The sequence below is a fragment of the Cylas formicarius genome, unplaced genomic scaffold (assembly GCF_029955315.1).
Source record: "Cylas formicarius isolate icCylForm1 unplaced genomic scaffold, icCylForm1.1 PGA_scaffold_6__28_contigs__length_40554024, whole genome shotgun sequence".
Classification (NCBI taxonomy): Eukaryota; Metazoa; Arthropoda; class Insecta; order Coleoptera; family Brentidae; genus Cylas; species Cylas formicarius.
This window is the reverse complement of record NW_026844347.1, coordinates 33771662-33795397: the sequence shown is the minus strand read 5'-3', so window position 1 is coordinate 33795397 and position 23736 is coordinate 33771662. Positions and strand designations below refer to the sequence as shown.

Genomic DNA, 23736 nt, shown 5'->3' with positions numbered 1-23736 from the left:
GGCGGATATATTTCTGAATTCGTTACAAACGATTCTAATACTTGTTCCACTATTTCAATATTTTTGCTCTTCATTCGGCGAACCTGTCTTGATAAAGTGCAAGATTCGAAACTACATACGCAACAAGTTATTAAATACTTATCGAAAACTAAAGTTCCATAATTAAAAACTTAGGTTCGACAAAAAAACACCATGCAAGGTGCAAGTCAACATTACTGTTATCTATTTTTTCTACTCGCGTCTGTGCGTGCGGGAAGCGTCACTTTTCCACGTCAGTTCCTTTCCGTTACCGCATCCGTAACATTTACATTTTCGGCTAAACTCGGTTGTTTCAAACGGGATATGCGGTACCTTTAAGCATTCTCAAGTCCAGAACTTATTTCTCTATCAAACTATATTAGGGTTACCTATACCTATTCGTAACCATATTCGAAATAATTAAGTTTTTTTTTTCTACTCTCGTCTGTAAAATTTATAATTACACACCGATCTAGCGTACGGGAAGCGTCACTTTACCACGTCAGTTTCGGCATTTGACTGGTGGGAAAAGAAACTGACGTGGTAAAGTGACACTTCGTGCACGGTAGATCGGTGTGTAATTAGGTATTTTACAGACGGAAGTAGAAAAACTTTTTAACTCACTCGTTTATTAAAAACTCGCATAATATACTATTACCGCACGTGTTGCATACTATACTTTTTCTACGACCGTTAATTTTTGTGTACATTTTCGCGAAACAACACAAACATTTACTGACATTACCGTCAGAATAAACAAACGTCAAACTTCAGAGCGTGGGAAATATCTTCGAAAACATCCGATTGGTCCCAAGCCCGTGCGGTAAAATCCCGGAAATGTCCGAAGTGGGTCGGATCTGTGGGAAACGAAACTGACGTGGTAAAGTGACACTTCCCGCATGCTAGATCGGTTTGTAATTAGGTATTTTACAGACCGGAGTAAAAAAACTTTTTAACTCACTCGTTTATTAAAAACTCGTGAGTCAAATGCCCTTTATCGCACCACTTTTTCTAATACGTAACTATAGGTGATGCTCAGCGTTCAGTAGGTCTGATCTTACTTATTCCTACTCAGTTGGCATATGCCGAAGAGCCACACCACCCATAGAGATTGCTTTAAACCAAAATCCATTTAACTGTTTTATTGCTAAAATTCCAAAAGCATTTTATCTTTCAAATGGTAGTAAATCATATTATTGCTACTTTTACTACTGAGGCACAGTACTGTAAGTGTGATAAGTATAAGTATAGGGTTACAGGGCTCTCCTGTGTTATAAAGAGAAGTTATTACTCATTTTTGGCTAATATATTTGGAAGATACATTAGCAAATCGCCGTAGATACTGTAGGAAGTATTATATAGAAAAATCGTAGGTTGGCAAATCAGATACACTTAATTATTTTTTATTTTATTAAACAAAAACGTTCATTTATTACAATAAATAACACTACATACAAAATAAATAAATAAATAAATTAACGGGTGATCGGACAGTAAATAAATATTAATAGAATGAATTATTAAACAAAAGGAGCAAAAATCCTAATCGAACCCGTCACCGCAGTCCTCTATTGTCTAATAATTCACGTGCATAAACTGCTATACAACTTTTGCGAACTAGAACAACTCAATTGACTCCACCGTTAGGTGGCAATTAAACATTTCTAAATTATTGAGCAAATGTACACGTCACTAACACTTAAATTAACTAGTACAATTTATAGATAGGAATTTTTGGCACATCGATAAATAAAAATTAAGAATATGCAAAGATAACAACTATGAATACGTGCGTAAATAATTTTTATAATTAAAGCGAATCGGTACTAGTTCTAAAGTTAAATTATACTTAATGAAAAGTAAATGGTCTTCAATAAAGTTAAATAAAGGAAGCAAATTTTACAGCGAAACAGTAGAAGAGCATACAAAACAGTTCTTCCAGTGGCGTGATATTTAGTGTCGTCATATTGGGACCAACCAAACTAACCAAAACTGATTCAGAAGACAGTATTGCTAGATCAGCCAGGGATCAAGTTACGATAAAAGTAAAATTATAAAAAAGTTGCCAAATTTCTGTTAGTTTCGAAAATGTAGGGCCATTTATTTTTTGTATTATTTTTTGCAACGTTATGTTCGAGAGAAAACATCATTTACAAATTTGAATACTGCAAAAAGGAACCAGCCGAACAATTGAAAACATTATTCTCGATACACCAATAGTGTTGCTATGATTTAGTTGCGAACCAGTTTCACAGAAGACAGTTTGGTTATAGCTCAGTGTTAATGTTACAGGCCGGATAAAGTCTTAAACAATCGCGACCATCTTGTCCATCTCGAGCTGATTGAACGTATTTGTAGAACCTGATGACGGCTGAGTTTGTTGCTGTTGGTTTCTTAAGTTCAGTTGCGTCTCTGAAAAAATTTTTAACACATCATGTTATCTGAAATATTTCAATATAAAAATGCTTTTAAATTAAAAAAATACCCTGTAACGTAGAGTGCATACTAAGTTCGATACCTAAAACTGTTTGTTAATAAAGAATAATAACAAATTAAGTTAACTACTCATTTTAGAAAGGCACAGTTCCCATCGTAACTTAAATTTCGTTTACAGAAGTTAGTTGTTTACGTCGGTTAGCTCCAATAGATATCGAACTAGCTTAAAACAATATTTTCGACGACGATTTACAAAGATTTTCAAGTCACGCGGAGATGGAGGCTTGGACACTCAGAGTGTGCTTCCTAATAATTGAAATGAGATGCAATAATGCATGTGAGTTATGTGTTGGCAATGTCTACCTATAATTGACAAAAACAAACTGACCTTTACACTTTTAGCTCGTTGTTTCTTACATTTTAATGGCATGTTTTAACAAAATACTGCTGAAAAAATGGAACATCCAAATTGAAAACTTTTGAATTGAGAATTGTTCACGGTCTCGTTGATTAAAAACCCCTGCTTGTTGGTTGAAAGGGAGATTTAAAATAATGGATCTTATTGGTTGAAAGCGAGTTTTGACTCGCACATACGCATCATTATGGGCACTGAGCAAAATTATAATAAGTATTATCACCAAGGCCCATACCCCATAGATACAAGAATAATAACTTCACTCTCTTCTATAAGTTGAACTGAGGTGGCTTTTACTTGATGAAAATCCATTTAACACAATAAATAAGAACTAAAAGTTCAAATTTCCACGAAATTATATATTTTGACGTGACAATTGTTTCCAAAACACCGTGTCTTTATCAAATGTAATATTTACAAACTACCTGCCACTATATATACCGAAAAATGACCATAAACCCTTAATTAAGGTTGTTGTGAGAATTTAAGTTCAATAAAGGAGACGTATTTAAATCTAATTGATCGTTAAGCAATACATTTGAATGTCTCATTTTGTTAATCTCCATGGCTTCCAATAAATTTAATTTTCTACTTTTTGTGGCTGTATGTAAAATATGTGTTTTTCTGTGTAGCATAATTGGAATCTAGACTATTGTTTTTAAACGCTATTTTATGTTCCTTAATGCGTTTCTTGAAGGATCTACCTGTTTGTCCAATATAAATTTTAGAACAAGATCCGCATTTCAACCTGTAGACACCTGATTTTTGAGATTTTGTACATTTCGTTTTATATTGTTTTTAAACTTTCCTATTGTGTTGTTAGTTCTGAAAGCTATTTTTAAACCACATTTTGACAAATGTTTTGAAACTTTTTCACTTGGTTCTCCTATGTATGTAATTGTTTTAAATTGTTCGTGTTCTGTATTGGGTTTCGGATAAATATAGTTAACTGTTGTCTGGATTTGTTTTTTATTTACAATTTAATCGATAATCGACGGATTGTTGCCGTTGTTCAATGCAATTTGTTTAATGATATTAAGTTCTTTGCTGTAATTTTCGTGTTGAGAGTGGCGAATTAAGAAATCTGTGTATAAAAGAGTGAAATGCAGCCATTTTTGTGTATAAGGGAGATTTGAGCTGTTATGTATGACTGTCTCAGTGTGTGAAGGTTTATGGTAAATGGAAAAATCTAATTTGTGTTGCGTTTTCGAAACAGTTATGTAATGAGTTAAGGTCCGTTCTAACAAAGCAAGCAAAGATATCATCCAGGTATCTATACCACCATAGAAAACTTTTACTTAAAGGATGTTCTAGTATGATATTTTCCAAAAAATCTCGGCTAACAAAGGAGTTGTTTGGAGTGGCTTTTCAATAATCAAACCTTCCTTAGAGATGTAAATCTCTTCATTAAATTCAAAATAATTTTGGTCTAAAGATACTATTAAGCAATGTAATAAATCTTGTTTCATCAATGGGTTTACAATAAAACGAAAGATCCAAAATCTCAAAAATCACGTGTGTATAGGTTGAAATGCGGATCTTCTCTTAAAATTTATGTTGGACAAACAGGTAGATCCTTCAAGAAACGCATTAACGAACATAAAAGAGTGTTTAAAAACAATAGTCTAGATTCTAATTATGCTACAACTTAAACACAGAAAAACACATTTTTGACGACAATTTTGATATTTTACATACAGCCACAAAAAGTAGAAAATTAAATTTATTGGAAGCCATGGAGATTGACAAAATAAGACATTCTGATGTATTGCTTAATGATCAATTAGACCATTATTAAACTGAAATTCTCACAACAACATTAATTAAGGTTTTCTTGTTATTTTTCGATATATATAGTAGCAGGTATATATATATATATATATATATATATATATATATATATATATATATATATATATATATATATATATATATATATATATATAATTTCGTGAAAATCGGAATTTTTAGTTCTTATTTATTCTCTTCTATGAGCTTTTGACAATCTATTAAACTTATTGTTCTAAACGCAGCAATATGTACGGGATATTTGTTAGTTACTTGACAAACGCAATGTAATAACTGAATTTAAAATAGAACGAAAATTCATCGAATTTAAGGCATCCGTTGATTGCATCTTTTATTGTTAATCGATAACGAAATGAATTGTTTCTTTACAACATTTTCCAAATTCTTAAAATAGGATGCAAGATGCAAGGAATTGCTTTTGGGAAGTTTTCTAGGGAAACTACCGCAATCTTCGATGAGTTTTGATGTGTAGGATTTTCATCTAAGGATCTAAGGATTAGCCCTAGAAATATGGACCATAGAAGGCTGATTCATTCACCCTGCTACCACCACAAACTGTCTCTTTATAACAACACTATTTGCAAATCGTCTTGATTCCTCATGCAGAGTTTAACTGAAACTGGTTTGCACTTCCTTATATACTGTTTGAGGGTGGCCGAGCTAAAGGAGAGAATTAAAAATTGGTGAAAGGTAAAGACCTGTGCAGCGGTTAAGTTTGTTGGAGAAGAATTTAAGTTTGGGTAAATATGTTCGGCAAGTGCTGTCACTCCTATGTATTGTTTTTCGCATGTTCACAGAATGCTGTAAACTCCTGGTGTCTCAAACGAAATTTTATCTTTGACGCGTCGAAGATATATTTGTAGCCGGTTTTAACATTGTCATTGTTTAGAACTTTTGATATGTGGCAACTGTAAAGTTGTGTTCGGACTCATTTTCTTTGGGTGGTATATAAGTAGGTACGGAGTAGATTGCAAACTAGTTTCAGTTTAGCTCTGAAGCCTGTGAAAGTTTTTTTTGAAAAAACCTAATTTACTTCCATCTGTTTATCACAATATACGTCAATTATTTATTTATTAATTATTTTCGTAATTAAAAAAACATTTTTATATAACACCGATCTGCAATTGTAATTCAGTCATATGATAAATTATTAATGCAGAAAAAATGAAATGATATCTCCGTTAGTACAGCAACATAAAGGAAACAAAATACTAGAACAAATATAGTATCCAAACAAATAATATATCGCAACCAGAAAAATAAATGTAAATGAACATCTGCGTAATAAAAAAAAGGGAGAAACTCTGTCAAAATTATGAAAAATAGACGCCCTCACTACTCACGATCTAAAGAATGCTTATATGGTATCGCACAAGGCAGTATACTAGGACCGATTCTATTTATAATATATATAAATGACATCTATTCGATTACAGGTGTAAATAGTGAAAGCATTGTGTGTTATGAATGATTCTGAACAGTGCTAGTAAGTTGTTTTGAAAAGCCGACAATTGGTTTAACGAAAACAAATTAATTTTAAATAAATATAAGTCACACGCTATTTTGTTTCGAAAAAAAGCAGGCTAAATTGCATAAACCACCCTATGTGGAATGTGATAAGCATATTATCAATATAGTAGATAGTGTGAAGTCTTTAGGAGTAAATATAGATGAATTTGCGGACTGGAATGGGCATATTGTTAGTTTAAATTCTGTTTGTTATGGAATTAGAGCAGTTAGAAGGTACATGCACCACAATACAACAAATATTTTATCTTTTGCCAATTTTCTGTCCATTTTAAAATATGGCATTATTTTTTGGGGAGGGCACAGCGCAGTACAAAAATTATTTGTAGGAGTAGAGAGTTATAAGGCTAATTAAAAAGATTAATTGTGAATTGTCGATGAATTTTTCAGATGGAAGGTTTCATGGTAGTATACGGTGTCTACATTTATGAGTCACTCATTTTCTTTTTTAAACACCGGGAATATTTCGAACTGTATGTATCACCTCATACGTACAACACTAGAACGCGAAATGTAAGTTACCCAATACATAGATTAACTCTAACTGAGAAGAGTCCATACTATATGTGTAGAAAATTTTATAACAAATTGCACAAGAGAAATAAATAGTTTGACAAGGTTTAAAAGAAATATTAGGACACTTCTGATAGAATTAGAACTCTACTCAAAATAATACTGTAAGAATTTTAATATTTGGTTTATTGTATAGTATGGTATTAGAAGCTATTTTCCGTTGAGCTTTTGTATTTTGTAATATACTAACACAATTTGTAATAAAGATTATTATTATCATTATTGTTATTAATATCTAATTAAATATAGTCGCTTGAAAATGCACTTTTCGCATCAAAGAAAATTTTTATTTTGTCCGCTCGGTAGCGTTAACGAATTCTTCTCGCGTCAACTCGATAAAACGCCGACTAGGTAACCGGGATATTTTCTAAAGTAAATTCACTCGCGGTCAAGGTAAGCGTCCCGGCGGATTTCAATTTTCGTCACTGTTTTGCTGAACGGCCGCTTTCGGAGAAATGGCCGTAAAGAGAAGGTGATATAAAGCAAAACCGGAAAAAAAGTCGTATTGAGCACAAAGTTATCTCGATTTTTCAGTTTTTATATGACATTTGTTTGTTAATTTAGAAAAAATACAAGTGAGTGTCGAAACCAAAATCGGAAGAATTTTGGAAACATGTTAAATGAAGCATTTTGCGTTTGGTATCTGATCGAGGTAGTTGTGTGAAATGATAAGTTAATTGCTTGCTTGCAAGTTTTGCTCAAATAGAGCCTCTGAGTACTCAAAATGAGATGCTCAGACTGTGAATTACCTACTTCATATAATCATTTAGCTAACCAAGATTAGACAACCTTAAACTTAAAATGTAAATGTGTGAATTGATAAAATAATTGCTTGCTTACAAGTTTCGCTCAGATATAGCCTCTGAGTATTCAAACTGAGACGCTCAGACTGTGAATTACCTACTTCGCATAATCGTTTGGCTAACCAAGACACTAGACAACCTCAAACTTAAAATGTAAATGTGTGAATTGATAAGATAATTGCTTGGTTGCAAGTTTCGCTCATATGGAACCTTTGAGTACTCAAAATGAGATGCTCAGACTGGGAATTACTTACTTCATATAATCATTTGGCTAACCAAGACTAGACAACTTCAAACTTAAAATGTAAATGTGTGAATTCATAAGATAATTGCTTGCTTGCAAGTTTCGCTCAGATGGAGCCTTTGAGTACTCAAAATTAGATGCTCAGACTGTGAATTACCTACTTCATATGACCAGTTGGCTAACCAAGATTAGACAACCTCATACTTAAAATGTAAATAAATATCCCAATGTGGAGCAAGATAGGAAGTCTACTGAATAAGGACTTTACTTAGTTGGATTTTACAAATTGTTCTTCAATATATATAACGTAATTAATATGGAATGGAATGAAACGACATTTACCTGCTGATTTCGGCAGAAATTAGATTGCTGTGCGGGCTGAATTTGCTGGGGTTTTTGTACATGCTGCAAATTAAACGTTCCTTGCATGGCTCTTCGTTGTAACCGAGACCATTGAATATTCTATCCACTTTTTCCAATATTGGGGTGTAGAACGGATCGTAGGTTATAGATGCTGCTTGGTATATTTCCTACATCAGTGGTAATTTACTGATACAATTCTAAAGAGGATGCTTCTTACCTTTTCAAGTTTGGGTTTGAGTGATACTGGAGCAGCGGACGTTGAATATTCCGGGGAATATTGCGGAACGTTGTTATTCGCCAATTGTGTTGAAGGTTTAAAAGGTGTCTTGTGCTGACTATCAAACTTCTCTGATTCTCTTATATTACCCACTGGTTTGGTTAACACATGATGTTGGGGAACATATACTGGCGATTCTTTGTTACCTAAAATAAATGTTAAAATTATTATTGAATTTTAATTTAAAGAAGACTCTCTCGTGAACGAGAAACAACCTTTAAAATAAGCCCTCTGTTTGCCTCTGATAGGTATTATCTTTATTTTTGTTATATTTTATTTATTTTACATTGTTATTTATTAATTTATTTGTCTACCTTTTTTGGACACAAACACAACAAACTCTCTCTTAAGAATAAATATAGTATAATATAATGCAATAAAGCATAATGCATAAATGCAAAAGAAAAAAAAGCGTAAATGCAGAAAAAGACGCATTAAACACAGGATACAGATATATTTTCTTTATCTGTTTCAACATTTTTTTACTTTTTTAATAGTACAATATGTTTTTTAAAAGAATTTAGATTCCCTATATAGCGGTAATGTTATATGCCACAAAAAAAATTTAGATTCAAATGATTCATAAAAATTAATAATAAATAAAAACGGGCAGTAGAATTTACAAAAGATTACAGCTAAAGAAGGCCTTTTTGTTGTTACTTTATGCACTCTTTATACGTTCCCGACTTAAATTTAAGAGAAGTAAGCAACTATATCTTGGAGATCGCTGATCATACAGCTTTCGGAATGAAATTTCTTGAAAACCCGTGACAAAAAAAACTGGAAACAATATTTTTTCTACCCCCTTCTCTAAACTTTTTACCACACTTGTTGCATAATATACTTAAAAGTTTGTAAGTCATCCGCTAGAGGGCCTCAATAGAAAAATGTAATTTTCTCTAAAATTTGTCAAAATCAATCAAAACCTTTATGGAAAATGAGAAACATATTTTCGAGAAGAAATGAACATTTCTTATTCGGCTAAGAGTCGCGCTAAATACCCGAAATAATAATTAGATTTTATTCACGCTAAGTACCATTTATTCCACTTTCATGTGGTTCGGTTTCATCGCGAGGCAAAGAACGTGTTCTGCGGTTACTCGCGTGACAAATTGAAGCACGCTTTCCTCAAATCGACTGTCATTCGCAGATCTTGTTCGCTGCGAACGTGACAAATTACACGAAGCGTTTTATTTTATTGTTTGTGGGAGTTTTGCTTTCGAACTCTTCACATTAAGTACAGGGTGACCATGTTTTTCCCACCCGCCATGATACTATATAGGATGTCCTTTGAAATGGCATTGCTATCTCCGAAATGGCAAGAGCTACGAGATGAGCTAAATTTGAATAAAGTTCCTTTTAGTTTATGAAATACCTACAGGCTGATTTGTGAAAATTAAGCGATTTTATCGATTATGTTTTAAGTTTTATAGAGTTTTAAGTAAGGACGACGTTAGCTTGCGAAACGTGGGATTCAAATTTGAAAGATGCCATGATGCATGGTAAAAAAATTACAAGACTTTTCCCTTTAAAGTGTGTGTCGACCAAATAGATTTAGGTGTGCCAACTTTTCCTTTTTTGTAACTCTGACCGTTTCAGAGACAGCAACAGTGGTGTCACTTAAAACAGGTATACATAGTGACCACTTTTTCAGCTGAATTTTATGGATAACGTTAAAGATAACATTAAAGATGGGGGGTCTGTTAAATGGGATAAATTTGTGCATAATGCAAAATTGGGACATCCTGTAGACAGTTCTATGTCTAAAAAAAATAATTTTGAACCTTGCAACTTTTAGATAACTTTTTGCAAAATTGGAAAGAAATGTGCAAAGGAGAAAATACTAAAATCAAAAGTTTGGCTAAAGACAATCTTTTATCTTGATGAGAGCTTCCATGGCAGGCCTGTCAATAATTATTAAAGTGCATTCACGAAAAAATAATCGTCCATATTGAACACGAAGAGGGATTTTTGAAAATAACTTCTACCGATTCCCATTTTGGGAAAAACGATAAATTATCGACTGGTTAGCCACTAAATTATGAAATTTTAAAAAATTTGATTAATAGAGGACTATTATTGTTCGGTATTACGATGTAACATAGTAGGCAGGTGACCCGGCCTCGCGAGTACATCGTAGGCCACCGGCTCCTGGAATGCTTTGTTCTAATGCCGATCCAGACCAATCGAAAAGTGGTTCGTTTCGCCCAAAACAGCGTTTATCCACCGGGCTATGTAATTTCATTCAAAAATGTGTTATGCTTTCTTTGAAAAATGTTATTTACTTTCATGAATTAGAAAATTGTTTACCAAGAAATTTGGGTAGTGACTTATTGAGTGCAACTTGTGTTTCGCACACTGCCACACCAAGGATTTGTAGCAAAACACAACATGACATTCAGACCTTAAGTTACAGTTCGATCAAGTCATTGAGGTAGTAACACCAGAGAACTGCCGAAAACCTGTCCAACATGACTACTGATGCATTTTTCTGTAAGTATAACATTACGCGGAAATGACAGTGTCTCAAAAGGCAAAGAATATTATATTTTTTATAATTTAATTTCTGTATATTGTATTTATAATATTTAATAAAAAATAGGAGCATGTTCATGTCAAAAAATTATAGCCTCTTTACGGCTATCCTACAAGGACGCCTTTGGCAAACCATTTTCAGCGTTGGTAAGATAGTAATAAGCGAGGCCCATAAACTAACCAAGAAAGAATTTTGAAATAAAATCAATGCAAAACAACTCTGTGGTCCTTTTGCGTACCTAATGAGGTTTTATTACTGTACACTTTTTTGTACTCCTCGCTTATAAAAACTGAACACTTACCTAAATTGTGAGAAGCGACAGTATCCACCGAAGATCCTCTTGGATAATAGTCTGCGACGGGGTCCCCTCGATAAGGAAACGTACCAGATCCAGGAGGCAACTGAGGGGGTAGTTTGGCGTGCAGATAGGCCGCTTGCTGCTTCAATTTCTCCTGCAACTTCAACGCTTGATTGAGTTGCTCCTGCAGTCTAAAATTCTCTTCCCGTATCCGTAGTTTTTCTTTCTGAAGTCGCGATTTAATCTGAACAAATCGATTATTTGCTGGAGGGTGTCATTTTTGTTAGAGTTTAAACTAACCAAAGCTTCCCTTTCCGCTTTTGCTACCATACGATCGATTTCGGAATTGGTGAGGGGTCTTTTCGGTCGATATCTCCTTACAGGTGAATGTTCGTGGCTACCCCAAGGTTCCAATTCGTTTTCGAATCGAGTAGGATCACGACGGTGAGATATAGAGCTAAAATTTATAATCGCGGTGTTATATAGAGTGTTATTTAATAAGCGTCCGATATTTTACAGGTTGAAGGATTTCTGAGATAAAAAGTTGCTATGAGCATGTGGTCTAAAATGCTCCGTTTTCGAGATACGGGGTATCAAAATTTTATTTTATCCTTTGACAATGAGAAAAGACATGCGGCTAGAGCCCTTTTCAAGAATAAGAATTAACTTAACAAATTCAATTTTCCCATGTCAAAAAACTTCCTAATTCAGAAATCGTCATTATCTAGGAAAAATTTGCAACAAAAGTCGTCTAAAATCAAGGAATCAATCAAGCAGTAACTGATGTCCACGTTAAAAAAAGTCAATGCAAATTACAAAAGCGGCCTTTAAAATTGATTGCTCTGCTGGACTGACCTTTCATATACTTACTGCCTCGTCTGGAGACGAGACGATACTTAAGGTGACGTTCCTCTCAGTAAAAATAAAGTTTTTTACTGCAGGTACAAAATAGCGCCCATATTATTAAGAACGTTATTAAGATATTGTAAAAGTGGATATTGTCGCAAATGTACATATTTTAGGTTAAATGTGCACATTTGTCTCCTCGTTTGGGTAATGTGCATTCAACTAACATTTACAATTTCAAATAAGGGAAATGTGCATTGGATTCACAATGGTCATGTCGTGTTGGTAAATGTGAACATATAAAATACGAAATCGCAAGTGCTAGTGAAGTGGTGCGCATGCGCATTTGTAGTGGTACCCGAACTACCGTTTCGGCTAGTTAAGTAGCTGCTATATCACATTACACATTTCGTGCAAGTGCTCTGCTATAATTTAATGTTATTATGTTATTTGTTCAACTGATGAAAAATAGAGCTTTTCATGAGGGTATAAAGCAAACTCCCTATAAAACTTTATACGGAACAAGAATGAAATTAGGTTTGAAAACATCAAATTTACCTATGGAATCTGTTGAACAGCTGAAAACAGAAGAAGAGTTAGAGCAATTACTAGAAAGAGTACACACAGCCAATTCACCACCAATTGATTTGCGTTGTTTTGCCTAGAGATGAAGATAAAAATTTATATAAATTAGGAACTAAACAGACAGTTTAAAACAATCTTTTTCCAGACATGAATTCGCCATTTGCGAACGAAAGTTTATATGATACGAATAGGTTCCTCAAGATGTTGAGAAATCAGTAAGAGAAATTATAGGAACGCAGTCCCTTACTGGTGATCAAGATTTTAAAATATGTATCTGTACAAGAACATGTTCATAAAAAAAATGCAGTTGTAAAAATGGTGGAATATTATGTAATTTCAAGTGCCACAATAGCAATTTTTGCTCAAATAAATAAAACTTTTTTCATTTTGATATTTCTATATGACCCTTTATAGTTTTATAAAATTTCACTGTCATAATAAAGAAAGGTATGTTATAATAGGAAGAAAATTTTATTTATGAATATTGGGATTACAACCTTCGACAAATTACATAATTTGCAAAGAAAAGTATGTTTTGTTTGTCATTTACATTTTTTAATGAAAATATTTTTCGTTATTAAAGCCTTTTGTATTTACTGCAAAAACATTTTTAATTTATTTGTATTCCAATTTTCCTTAAAACATGAATGTAAGAGTATTTGCCGGCAAATGTACATAGACATAATATTCAGTTCACAGATACCTAACTTTTTGGGAAATGTACCCATTTTACGGTAAAAGTGTACACTTTCCAAGAGTGTACATTTAGCACAGCATATATAAATAATGGAAGATGGGTTCCACAAGAGAGATCTTACTATTACTACTAACCAAAACTAATAAACTATGCGGATGCCATTCGCTGCCTAAATCTGAGACTCCTCTTGTATCCTTGAATGAATCATTGAAATGTAATTGGAATAAATATTGCCTGTCAGGTTTTTTAAGTGACTTTTGTGGAAATAGTATGGAATTTACCAGAGACGTGACTATATTAAGTAAAATAGAAATAGAAGAATGAAATATGAATGAAAATAGAAGTTGAGTACTTTTACTTCAATAATGAATTAATAATTGAATATGAGTTGCTACACGACATCTTGCAGTTGCTCTTGTGAGGTTCAATGGCTTCTACCTTATGAGAAGTTCCCCTTCTCAATTATTATTTTTTGGGTGATTCTTTCGCTAGTTATTCGAAGGGCTTTGTTTTTTGACCTGACAGGCAAAAATATGGGGTACTACATAGGGGAAGGTGTGGCAAGGCGGAGCACTTTTTTATTTTATTTTTGACTAACTTTAACTAAATTTACCCAAACTTTGGCGAGCTTCTGGCCGTCGTAATCGTAATTATAATTATGTATTAAAAAGTTTAAATAAAAAAAAAGGTTACTGATTAGTAACTATTTTTCTATCGATTAAAAAATTTGTTATTGGTATTTATAAGATTTTCGAAGGCTCTGACTTTAAGCTAAAGCCATAGAATTATCCAAAAAATGACACTATCAATAAATTAATTATGATTCGGTTATAATTTACAATTTTTAAGCGGTCCATTTTACCCCAGGTATTACGCAAAGGGCTAAAAATGTACAAATAACTAGAATTTATAATTATAATAACTATAGATCCATATTCTACTTTGTTTATATTCTAAGTAATTTTGCATGTCACAAAGCAGTAAGTATATCAAGATATATATAAGTCACATAGAAATTTAACTACAATAGTCACTCGCCTAGCGTGACAACAGGTTAACGTCTCATAATCTAATGGACAGAGCTACAATACAAAAATAAAACTTTGACGCCTAAAGATTTTAAGGATATCATACTATCAAAAATCAGACACGAAAATTAAAACATGGTATACGTAGGATACAGTAAGTGATACAACGAATTAGAAAACTTCTATATGGTAGTGCTCGATTCACTCTGCGTATGTAATAAAAATTAATTTCTTTTAAGAGCGCAAATTTTAACTAAGCAAAGTGTTCATGTAGAAAGCAAAAATAGAAATATTTTATGTCCGCAGAGTATATCTAATAGGACGTCCACTATGCGACACCGTGTATATGTTTCGTATGTGTTAGTTCCGGTGCAAACTCATCCCAAACAGGATTATTAATGGTAACGCGGATATAATGATCGTATATAAATATTGTCGTGTCCATAAGAACCGGTACTGAAGAAGAAAGCGACTTCCCCGCGATTGATAAAACGGGTGTTGATGTATGCGTGATATCGCATCAGAAGCAGGTGGAAACCACCGATGACTGTGCTTTATGATTTGATGATGTACGTTACTGTTACGAAATTTATAGATACGCATTGGGCCTGACGATAAATGTCACCAACTGATAGTAACTTTCCAAAATCTATTCCAATATCAAAACGTTTCTTTAGTGTGCTGTCGATGTTTGGCATCTATTACATGGAAAATATGTAATTTTTTTATATGTCAACCAATCTTATCTGGTGTTAAATTATCCAGCTAATATACTAGATGTTTTCAGTTTTTATGCCTTTCTGTCTAATCTTTCAACAATTCCATATCAAATAGTTTTTGTCGACAAGTGTGGCCTTTCTTTAAACTTTTTTTCCTTTTTATCCCATTCATAGTCTTGTTTCAAACTCCTTTTTCAGGGGTTCAGTCTTAGCCATCTTTTAGGAGGTTTGCCAGGATGTCTTTTTGTGTTTTATCTATTCTCTTTTGTCCAATTTGCCCAGCTCTGCTTCATTCCCTCTACATGGTCTCTCCAGAATCGTCGTCTTATGATTCTGTACCACAACCTGTATTTGCACTTTTTCCCTTGTTTGTGTCCGATGAGACATTGTGATTTGCCAAAATGATTAGATCATTGCCTATTTTGTCGATTCCTTGACAAAACTAACCTATCACTAGAGAGTAAGAAACTCTTTGGCCATGAGTATATTGGGATGTTTAATTTTGTATGACAATTTTGTTTTATTTTCATTTTTCTTTTTTTTTTGTCGTAACTATGCCAATAACAACACTGTCTCGACATTTATAAAAATAAATTCTCCTATTATTTACTAACGTGACTAAATAAAATAATAAATTTCATAACCAAGCGTAGCTTTTGTAAAATTTTCACTAAAATCCGGACATTTTATTCGTCGGCATGCAGAGACGATGCTCAAAGCAAAGAAATGAACAGGAAATACTTTTATCTATTTATCTATTCCCCCATTGTGATCCTGCGGGATATTTATGGCAACTTTCCAGTGGGAAACTGTTATGGGAACCCAGACTATACCTAAGTTTATAAGTTAAATTTTCCTTATAAATACAGTTACTAGTACAGTAGTAATCGAATATTACACTTTGGTTGTTTCAAAACGTGCTTAATCTTTCCTCATGAAGTCTAGAGCAATAAGAACCAAAATCATATCCATCGATAAGTGTAGACCCGCACCACAAGTCTAGTAAGGTGTTATAACCGTTATATATGCTAGTAAATGTGCTGTGGGGTTAGATAGCCTAAGGCCCTACCGCTAAATCTAACGTATTCCGAGTCTTACTTTAACACGGATGACTTGAATAGTTGTGGAACGAAATATATGAGCCAGCGGAATGATCTCCTAGCAAATCGTTTAAATAATTCTATTAACCATGGGCTGAAAATAATGTAATCGTTGTGATTAATATCCGAAAATTAATATTAGATAATGCGAAGAGCTACTCTAAGTGATGAGAAAATTTGAAATACAACACTTCAACCAAAAGAATTTCTGAATAACTCTCTAATTCTAAACTATTCTAAATTTGGTAGAGAAAATTTTGGCAGACATTTAAAATAAAATCGACTTTGAATTATTAAGTGCTTTATAACAAATTTTTTGGTGCAAGCTATTCTTTAAATTAGTTTTGCTACTCTTACTTCGATAAAGCCCATCGCAACAATTTGCGACCACCGAAAAGGATAATTTTTCCAATTCTTAATGCGGTATTTTTTAAAACCTGCTTCAACCAAGATCCTCTGAAAAAAAACGGCACAGTAGTTATAGCGTCTCTTCATTCAAGTGGATATTATTCAGTGATAATAACTGGTACCCAATTTAATTGTTTTGAATACACCGTTTGACCTAAATCAATTTTTTTGTTATTTTTCAATTAGGTTAATGAAAACGGTTACTGATAATAATTATTGTGGCATAAACAAGAATGATATATCGATTGTGAAAATTTGTGTTATTTTTTTTAACCCGAGAAATGTACCGGTTGGTGACATAGTTTTGTGACAATACGTCAATTGGCTCTTAATCATGAACGCATCAATTTAAACAATTGGTAAATTAATTTTGCATACATCAATAGGCATTGCAAATATAATTGTGTCTCTTAAGTTTCAGAACATATTTTTACCTATGGAAATTTGTAGCAAATTTTACAAAATTTCACTTAGGCGATATCGTTTTAATAATTTGAGAAATAACACCACATACAATATATAACGTTGGTTCGGTTGCCTCCTAACAATCTTGTAATCAAATCAATATTCAAATTGAATTTTTCTCTTCTTTCTTTCTTACGATGTTTTTTCATGGGCGTTGACAAAATATATACAGAAAAACACTTTCTATCGCTCCATAGCATTCGATTTACTGTGACAGACCATGCTCCATCAATTCAAACAAATGTTTTTGAATTTAGGTGCATATTGTCCTAAAATTAACGGAATTAAATGATCAAAGGTAGACTAACAAATATTTTAGAAAATCCAAATACTTTACTACTTCCACTAACATTGAAATTTTAAGTAGTATTTACATATATGCCTCTATAGATTATTGACAAAAATCTAAGCTAATTTTATAATTAGTATTTCACATCAATTGTTACTTGTTTTCGAAGGAAAAACAGTTGAAAATCGGAATTTCCTCAATTTTGAGTTAAAATCTGCCGAATTGCTTCGAGATTCGAGAAAACGGTTTGAACTTCTCAATCTTAGCTTTCTATAGGCTATAAAAATGCGTAAAAAAGCTACATTAGCTCATAACATCAATTATAAATAATCTAGAAATGGCAAATCATTGAAGACCTATTTAACATTTCAATGTTGGACAAGGCAAGTGAACTTTGAAAAAAAAATTGGATACTGCAAGTTCTATAAAACCTTTTTGTTTATAAAATACTGATATAAAGCAATTTGACTTTCCCACTATATTTTTTAGTCCACCTCTGCATTATGCATCTAATGGCTTAAAAGTTACTTAGCTAATCCCATTACAGAAGCGGCCACTTGTAAATTAGGTGCTCTATACAAATAATCAATGGACTTAAACTTACTCATGCCCAAAGTGTATTCCATTATCAGGCACTACTATGCCTTCCTCCAAATCAAAATCATCATTCTCGTGGTGGTGATGGACGGGGGGACCGTATTCGTGTGGGGCCACCACTTCAACTCCCTCGTCATGATGCGGATGGTGATGGTGATGAGGAAACTAGAATAAAACATAGGATAAACCGATATATTCTTGTATTGTTTTGTCCGCCATTTGCCTATTGCAAAGTTCAAGTGCCTTTGTCCGCCAATGAACTAGACCTCAACAAGGCAGTTATAAAAACATCACAAAGATCACGAGCCATGATGCATGCTAAATTAAAAATAATTTGTCTAGAACTGTTGCTTGAATACAAATTATGCAGAATTAAATAGAATTAGACATTTGAATATTTTCTCTCTAACAACTTGACCTTACCGCATGTCGCTATTTGAATAGCAATTGGATTCCAGATACTAGTATGATGGACCAAAATGGGCCATATCAAATTTAAGAAAATTTAAGCTAATTTTGGATATATTTTAGTTGTCGGTATAATCGACCCTCCAAAATTAAGCAAATATTTTAAATTCAATACGAATTTATCTGAAAAAACCTGCTTGCCTCGTGTATGTGCGATATCAGATGTTTGTGGTGATGGTACTTCGCTTGGATGGGATAGTACGCGCAGAATTTGAACAGGTGATGAAGAGCGGGAAAAATGAACAGCAATATCTTCAACAGAAGCTTCTTGGCCGTCGCGGCACCAACGATCAACGGCAGCAGGAAGAGAAACTTGACGGCCAGTAGTTTTATGACTAGAAGAATGGCTAGCAGAGCGTACAGCAATCTCTCGGTGATAAATTTTCCTGCAACAATTAATGCCATGTACTTCGTGTACGGCGAAACATTAAATATGAGATATTGTGAGAAAAAAAAATGAAATATTTCCGAATTTTTCACAAAAATTTTATACTTATAATATTTATTGTATTTGTAACGAAATATAATATGTTTTTTTCTACCTATTTCTTGTTGTATATATATCTATATATATATATATATATATATATATATATATATATATATATATATATATATATATATATATATATATATATATATATATATATATATATATATATATATATATATATATATATATATATATATATATATAATAGATATGATGGATTACCTACCTCTGTGATATTATTAGCAAAATGACTTGTAATTATCACTTGGTATTCCACTATGATCGCCGCCATTAATATAATTTAATCGCTACCAAAAGAACGTAATAAGTTCAGTTATCCGCTTAAACACTTTCAAATGTCCCCGATGGTGTACGATTTAAAAAAAAAGAGAACGGTTTTTGCAGTTTTAATTGAAATGCAGTGTAACAGATACCAAAATCGACATACCACCAACCTTTTCCCGATTATTCTCGTGGATGTGACTAGTCACCTTAACCGGGTCATAATAAACCGAAAATTAATTATTTCTTTGTTGGCAACAATCAAAAAATCTGATAAACTATTGTATCTATCCACGATTACTTAAAAAATTTTATAACGATTACTAAAACTTTGGGTATTTAATCTACTAGTTCATCTCAATAATTGTATTATAATTAAAATATAAATGGCAAAGTAACACGTTGTATATGGAAGAGAAAACGCCTAATGTACAGTTAAATTTTTTTGTGTGCACGGTCATCATAATTATATTCTCCATTTCAGATGCTTTAGAAATTTGGTTCAAATGCAACAACTCTATGATTTTTCCTAATTTTTTTAAATTGATTTAAACTGAAATTATTTTGGAACACAGATCCCTGCTAGTTTAAAGCAGTTTTAAGAGATGTTAAATTGAAATTTTTTATGTTCGAAAAGAACCCAGAAAAATCCGTAGTGGTAGTTTTAACTAATTCAGCTATATATTTCTGGTTTCTCATGGCATGTTTCCCCTAATTATGTTTTAGTAACTGAGCATAGTCTACCTATATTTACTGTCCTAAATTTTACCAAAGTTGAAGATTATAATACAATTAGTGGTTGAATAAAATTAATTTTGTGGAGAAAGACTCCTTCCATGTTTCAAATAATCTCAATATGGTGTCTTAATATCTGTTCAAACAACCCAGCAAAATTTTGTTAACTTGTTTTTTTTTATTAATTTAAATGGATCTAAATTGGAAATATTTTTCACATAGATATTTGCAAGTTTAAAGAAATTTGACTCAGCTTTTGAAAATTTTATTTAAATGTGAGGGTATGTTAAATTAAAATTTTGGATTATCTAAAAATATTGAACTTCTTCAGTTACATATTTCTTCTTAATCAGACATAATGTGATATTTTTCTACTGAGGTTTTATTTGTGTTTTGACAACTGAGCCTATTCATATTTACTATGCAAAGTTTTGTCATCGTTGAATTTCCGGATTGGATAAAATCAATTTTGTAGAGAAATGCTCCCTTGTTTGAATTAATCCCTAATCACACACTACTTTCAATGTACTTCTTATTCTCTAAAATTTTTTATTTTAAATGACTTTAAAATGGAAATGTTTTATCGCACAGATTTCTGCTAGCTTAAAGCAATTTGACTCTGTGCTTTTGAAACTTTCATTCTGATTTGTAGGGTATCGGATACAATGAATTTTGTTTCTTCTATATTTGAATTAATCAATTGAAACTCACAAAAATGGTAAGTGGTAGTTTTGGTTAGTTGAGTTTCAACCTCTTAATCTAAATGTATATATATATTTCTTTTTCTCACAGAGTGTTGTGTTTCTTCTGAGGTTTAATTATCTGATTTGATAACTGAGTCTCGTCTACTTATATTTATTATCAAAAGTTTTACCAATGACGGAAATTGTCATGCAATTTTCTGAATGGATAAAATTAATTTTGTGGACAAATACTCCTTGTATGTTTGAATTAATCTTCATTCATGGAATAAAATTTATTTAATCTGTTTATTCTTTTTTAAATTTAAATGGAGCTAAAATGTAGATATTTTGTCCTCCTGATAGTGTCCGCTTTTTAAAAATTCACTGAGATTTGTGAACATGTTGAATTGAAATTTGGAATTATCTAAAATTGCATAGAAAAATTGCAAATTTGGTTGAAATCCAAAAGCTCAATATGAACTCGTTATTTTGGTATTATTTGTTATTTAATTGGGAAAGTTTTATCCCACCGATTTTAGATCCTAGCAGTTTGGCTGGCAAAATTGCAATCAGACTTTTAGGGATGCTAAATTGAAATTTGGAATTATCTGGAAAATATGAAGTTTTGTTTAGTTTCAACTACTTCATCTATATTTTTCTTCTTTCTAAGGCATAATGAGATTTATTTTCACTACTGAGCCTCGTCTACTTATGTGTACTATGCAAAGCTTTTCCAAGGTGAAGATTATAAAACAATTTAGATAGATATTTCTTCTATCTCACGGGATAATGTGATATGTTTCTCCTGAAGTTTAATTATGTGATATGATAACTGAGTCTAGTCTACTTATATTTATTATCGAAAGTTTTACTAACGATGAAAATTATCATACAATTTTCTTAGTGAATGGATAAAATAAATTTTGTGTGAGATTTGTGGGGATGTTACCAATATTAAAATTTATAATTCAATTTCCTTAATGATCGGATAAAATTAATTTTGTTTCTTTTATGTTCGAATTAAGCAACCAAAATCGTTAGTATTATTTTTTGTTTGTTGAGTTTTAACTGCTTCAGCTAGATATTTATTCTTTCTCACGGGATAATGTGTGATATGATAACTGAGTCTAGTCTACTTATATTTATTATCGAAAGTTTTACCAACGATGAAGATTGGATGAATGGATAAAATAAATTTTGTGTAGAAAGACTTCTTTAATGTTTGAATTCATCTTCATTCATGGAATACTTTCAATATGCTTCTTATTCTCTATTCCAGATAAGTAAAAATTTGCTGATATCCAACAATTCAATAAAAATTCATTAATTTGTTTATTTTTTAATTTAGATGAATTTTAAATGGACATGTTTTGTCACACAGATTTCTGCTATCTTAAAGCAATTTGACTGCTTTTGAAAACTTCATTGAGATTTGTGGGGATGTTACCAATATAAAAAAATATAATCCAATTTCCTTAGTGGTCGGATAAAATTAATTTTGTTTCTTCTATGTTCGAATTAACCAACCAAAACTGAGAAAAAGTGCTCGTTTTGGTTAGTTTAGTTTCAGCAACTTCAGCTATATATTTCTTCTTTCTCATGGGATAATGTGATCGGTATCTCCTAGGGTTTAATTATGTGATAGTCTAGTCTACTTATATTTATTATCGAAACTTTTACCAACGATGCAATTTTGTGGAGAAAGACTCCTCCCATTTTTGAGTTAATCTTCATTCATGGAATACTTTCAATATGCTTTTTATTCTCTTGTAAAGATGAGCTAGAAATTTGTCTGAAATTTCAATAAAAATTCATCCCATCCCATGTTGCTAGTTGAACGCAGTTTGGCTGTAATCTTTTCAAAATTGCAACCAGATTTTTAGGGAGATTAAAATGCAATCTTGAATTATTCAAAAACCTGAAAATCCCAAGTGGTTGGCCAAAGTGAGTTTGCAATGGTCAATCTAAAAGGCGAAACCGCGCGTTAATATCAAACATAAACAAGCTCGACCTTATAACACCGTATTGATAACGTATCGGCGTCGCCTACTTCCGCATCACCATATGACGCCGACGAAGCGTAACATCGGCTACATTCTTGCGCGCCAAGTCAATCAAATCGGGCGGTACTCTCTTTCGAACCGACCAATTAGTCACGCCGCAGCGTGCGCCATCTATCCGCCATACTTACTAATCTTTTTAAACAGTCTTCCTTCCTCGACGCCCTTGTTATCCGGCACCACATCGAACTTTACCAACGTCCCTTCGTCTTCGAACGACCTGGGGGATATCTTGACCACGCTGTTGGGGAAGATTCCGTCGGGTAGAGAGAGTTCGATGTCGTGCGTCATGAAGAACTGCATCGAGTCGTCGCGCAGCGACCTTGACATTGCTTCTATAGGCGATTCATCTTCGTCGCTAAAATCTTCATCGTCCGTGACGTTCCCGAACGACTTACTTATCTTCCCGTAGTCGACGTCGTTTTTCGAAAACTTGAGGTAACTCGTGAACTCGATATCCGAAGTGTTATCGAGGGTTTGCTTAAAGTAGTCGTAGACGTTCGTCTTGACGCAGGCGAGAGTCGGTTTCTCGCAATTCGTGAGCAAAGATGTCCACAGTTCGTTGCCGCCTGTTAAATCGATTAGGGATTCCAAGGGCACGTCTTCCGCGGTGTCGTTGGCACCGTAAACACCACGAAACAACGCGCACACTAATATTAAGAGGTAGTAGCTTAAACGACACATTATACTACGGGTCTTTGGTTTGAGGATGCAAAACAAAAACACGAAACGTCACACTTTCATTGGTCTCTATAGACGCGGCCACATGTTTAAATTGGAACGTACAATCTAGGGCATGCTGAAGACGCTCTCTCGACTACGGGCTGATCGTGAATACAAGAAATCGGCGGCCATTGCGAGTTTGTCGTCGGGTGGCACACTTTTGACTGGGTGTTCCCCACTTGTCCAAATTTTGGCTCGCGCGTAAACGGCGATTAGGAACTCTTTGAGGTGCTTTCTGTCACCGTGGAAAATTACGCCT

General features: G+C 33.0%; 1 protein-coding gene across 1 annotated transcript; it reads right to left on the bottom strand.

Annotated features, from left to right (window-relative positions):
- Positions 1 to 1890: 1890 nt before the first annotated feature.
- On the bottom strand, positions 1891 to 23438 carry LOC132703206 (uncharacterized). Its single transcript, XM_060672331.1, has 8 exons — positions 22886 to 23438; positions 18643 to 18887; positions 18041 to 18198; positions 11600 to 11756; positions 11303 to 11543; positions 8406 to 8611; positions 8168 to 8355; positions 1891 to 2430 (listed from the first exon to the last, which is right to left on the bottom strand). Exons 1-8 carry the CDS (start codon positions 23436 to 23438, stop codon positions 2286 to 2288), a joined length of 1893 nt encoding a protein of 630 aa, XP_060528314.1. The 3' UTR covers positions 1891 to 2285.
- Positions 23439 to 23736: the final 298 nt, after the last annotated feature.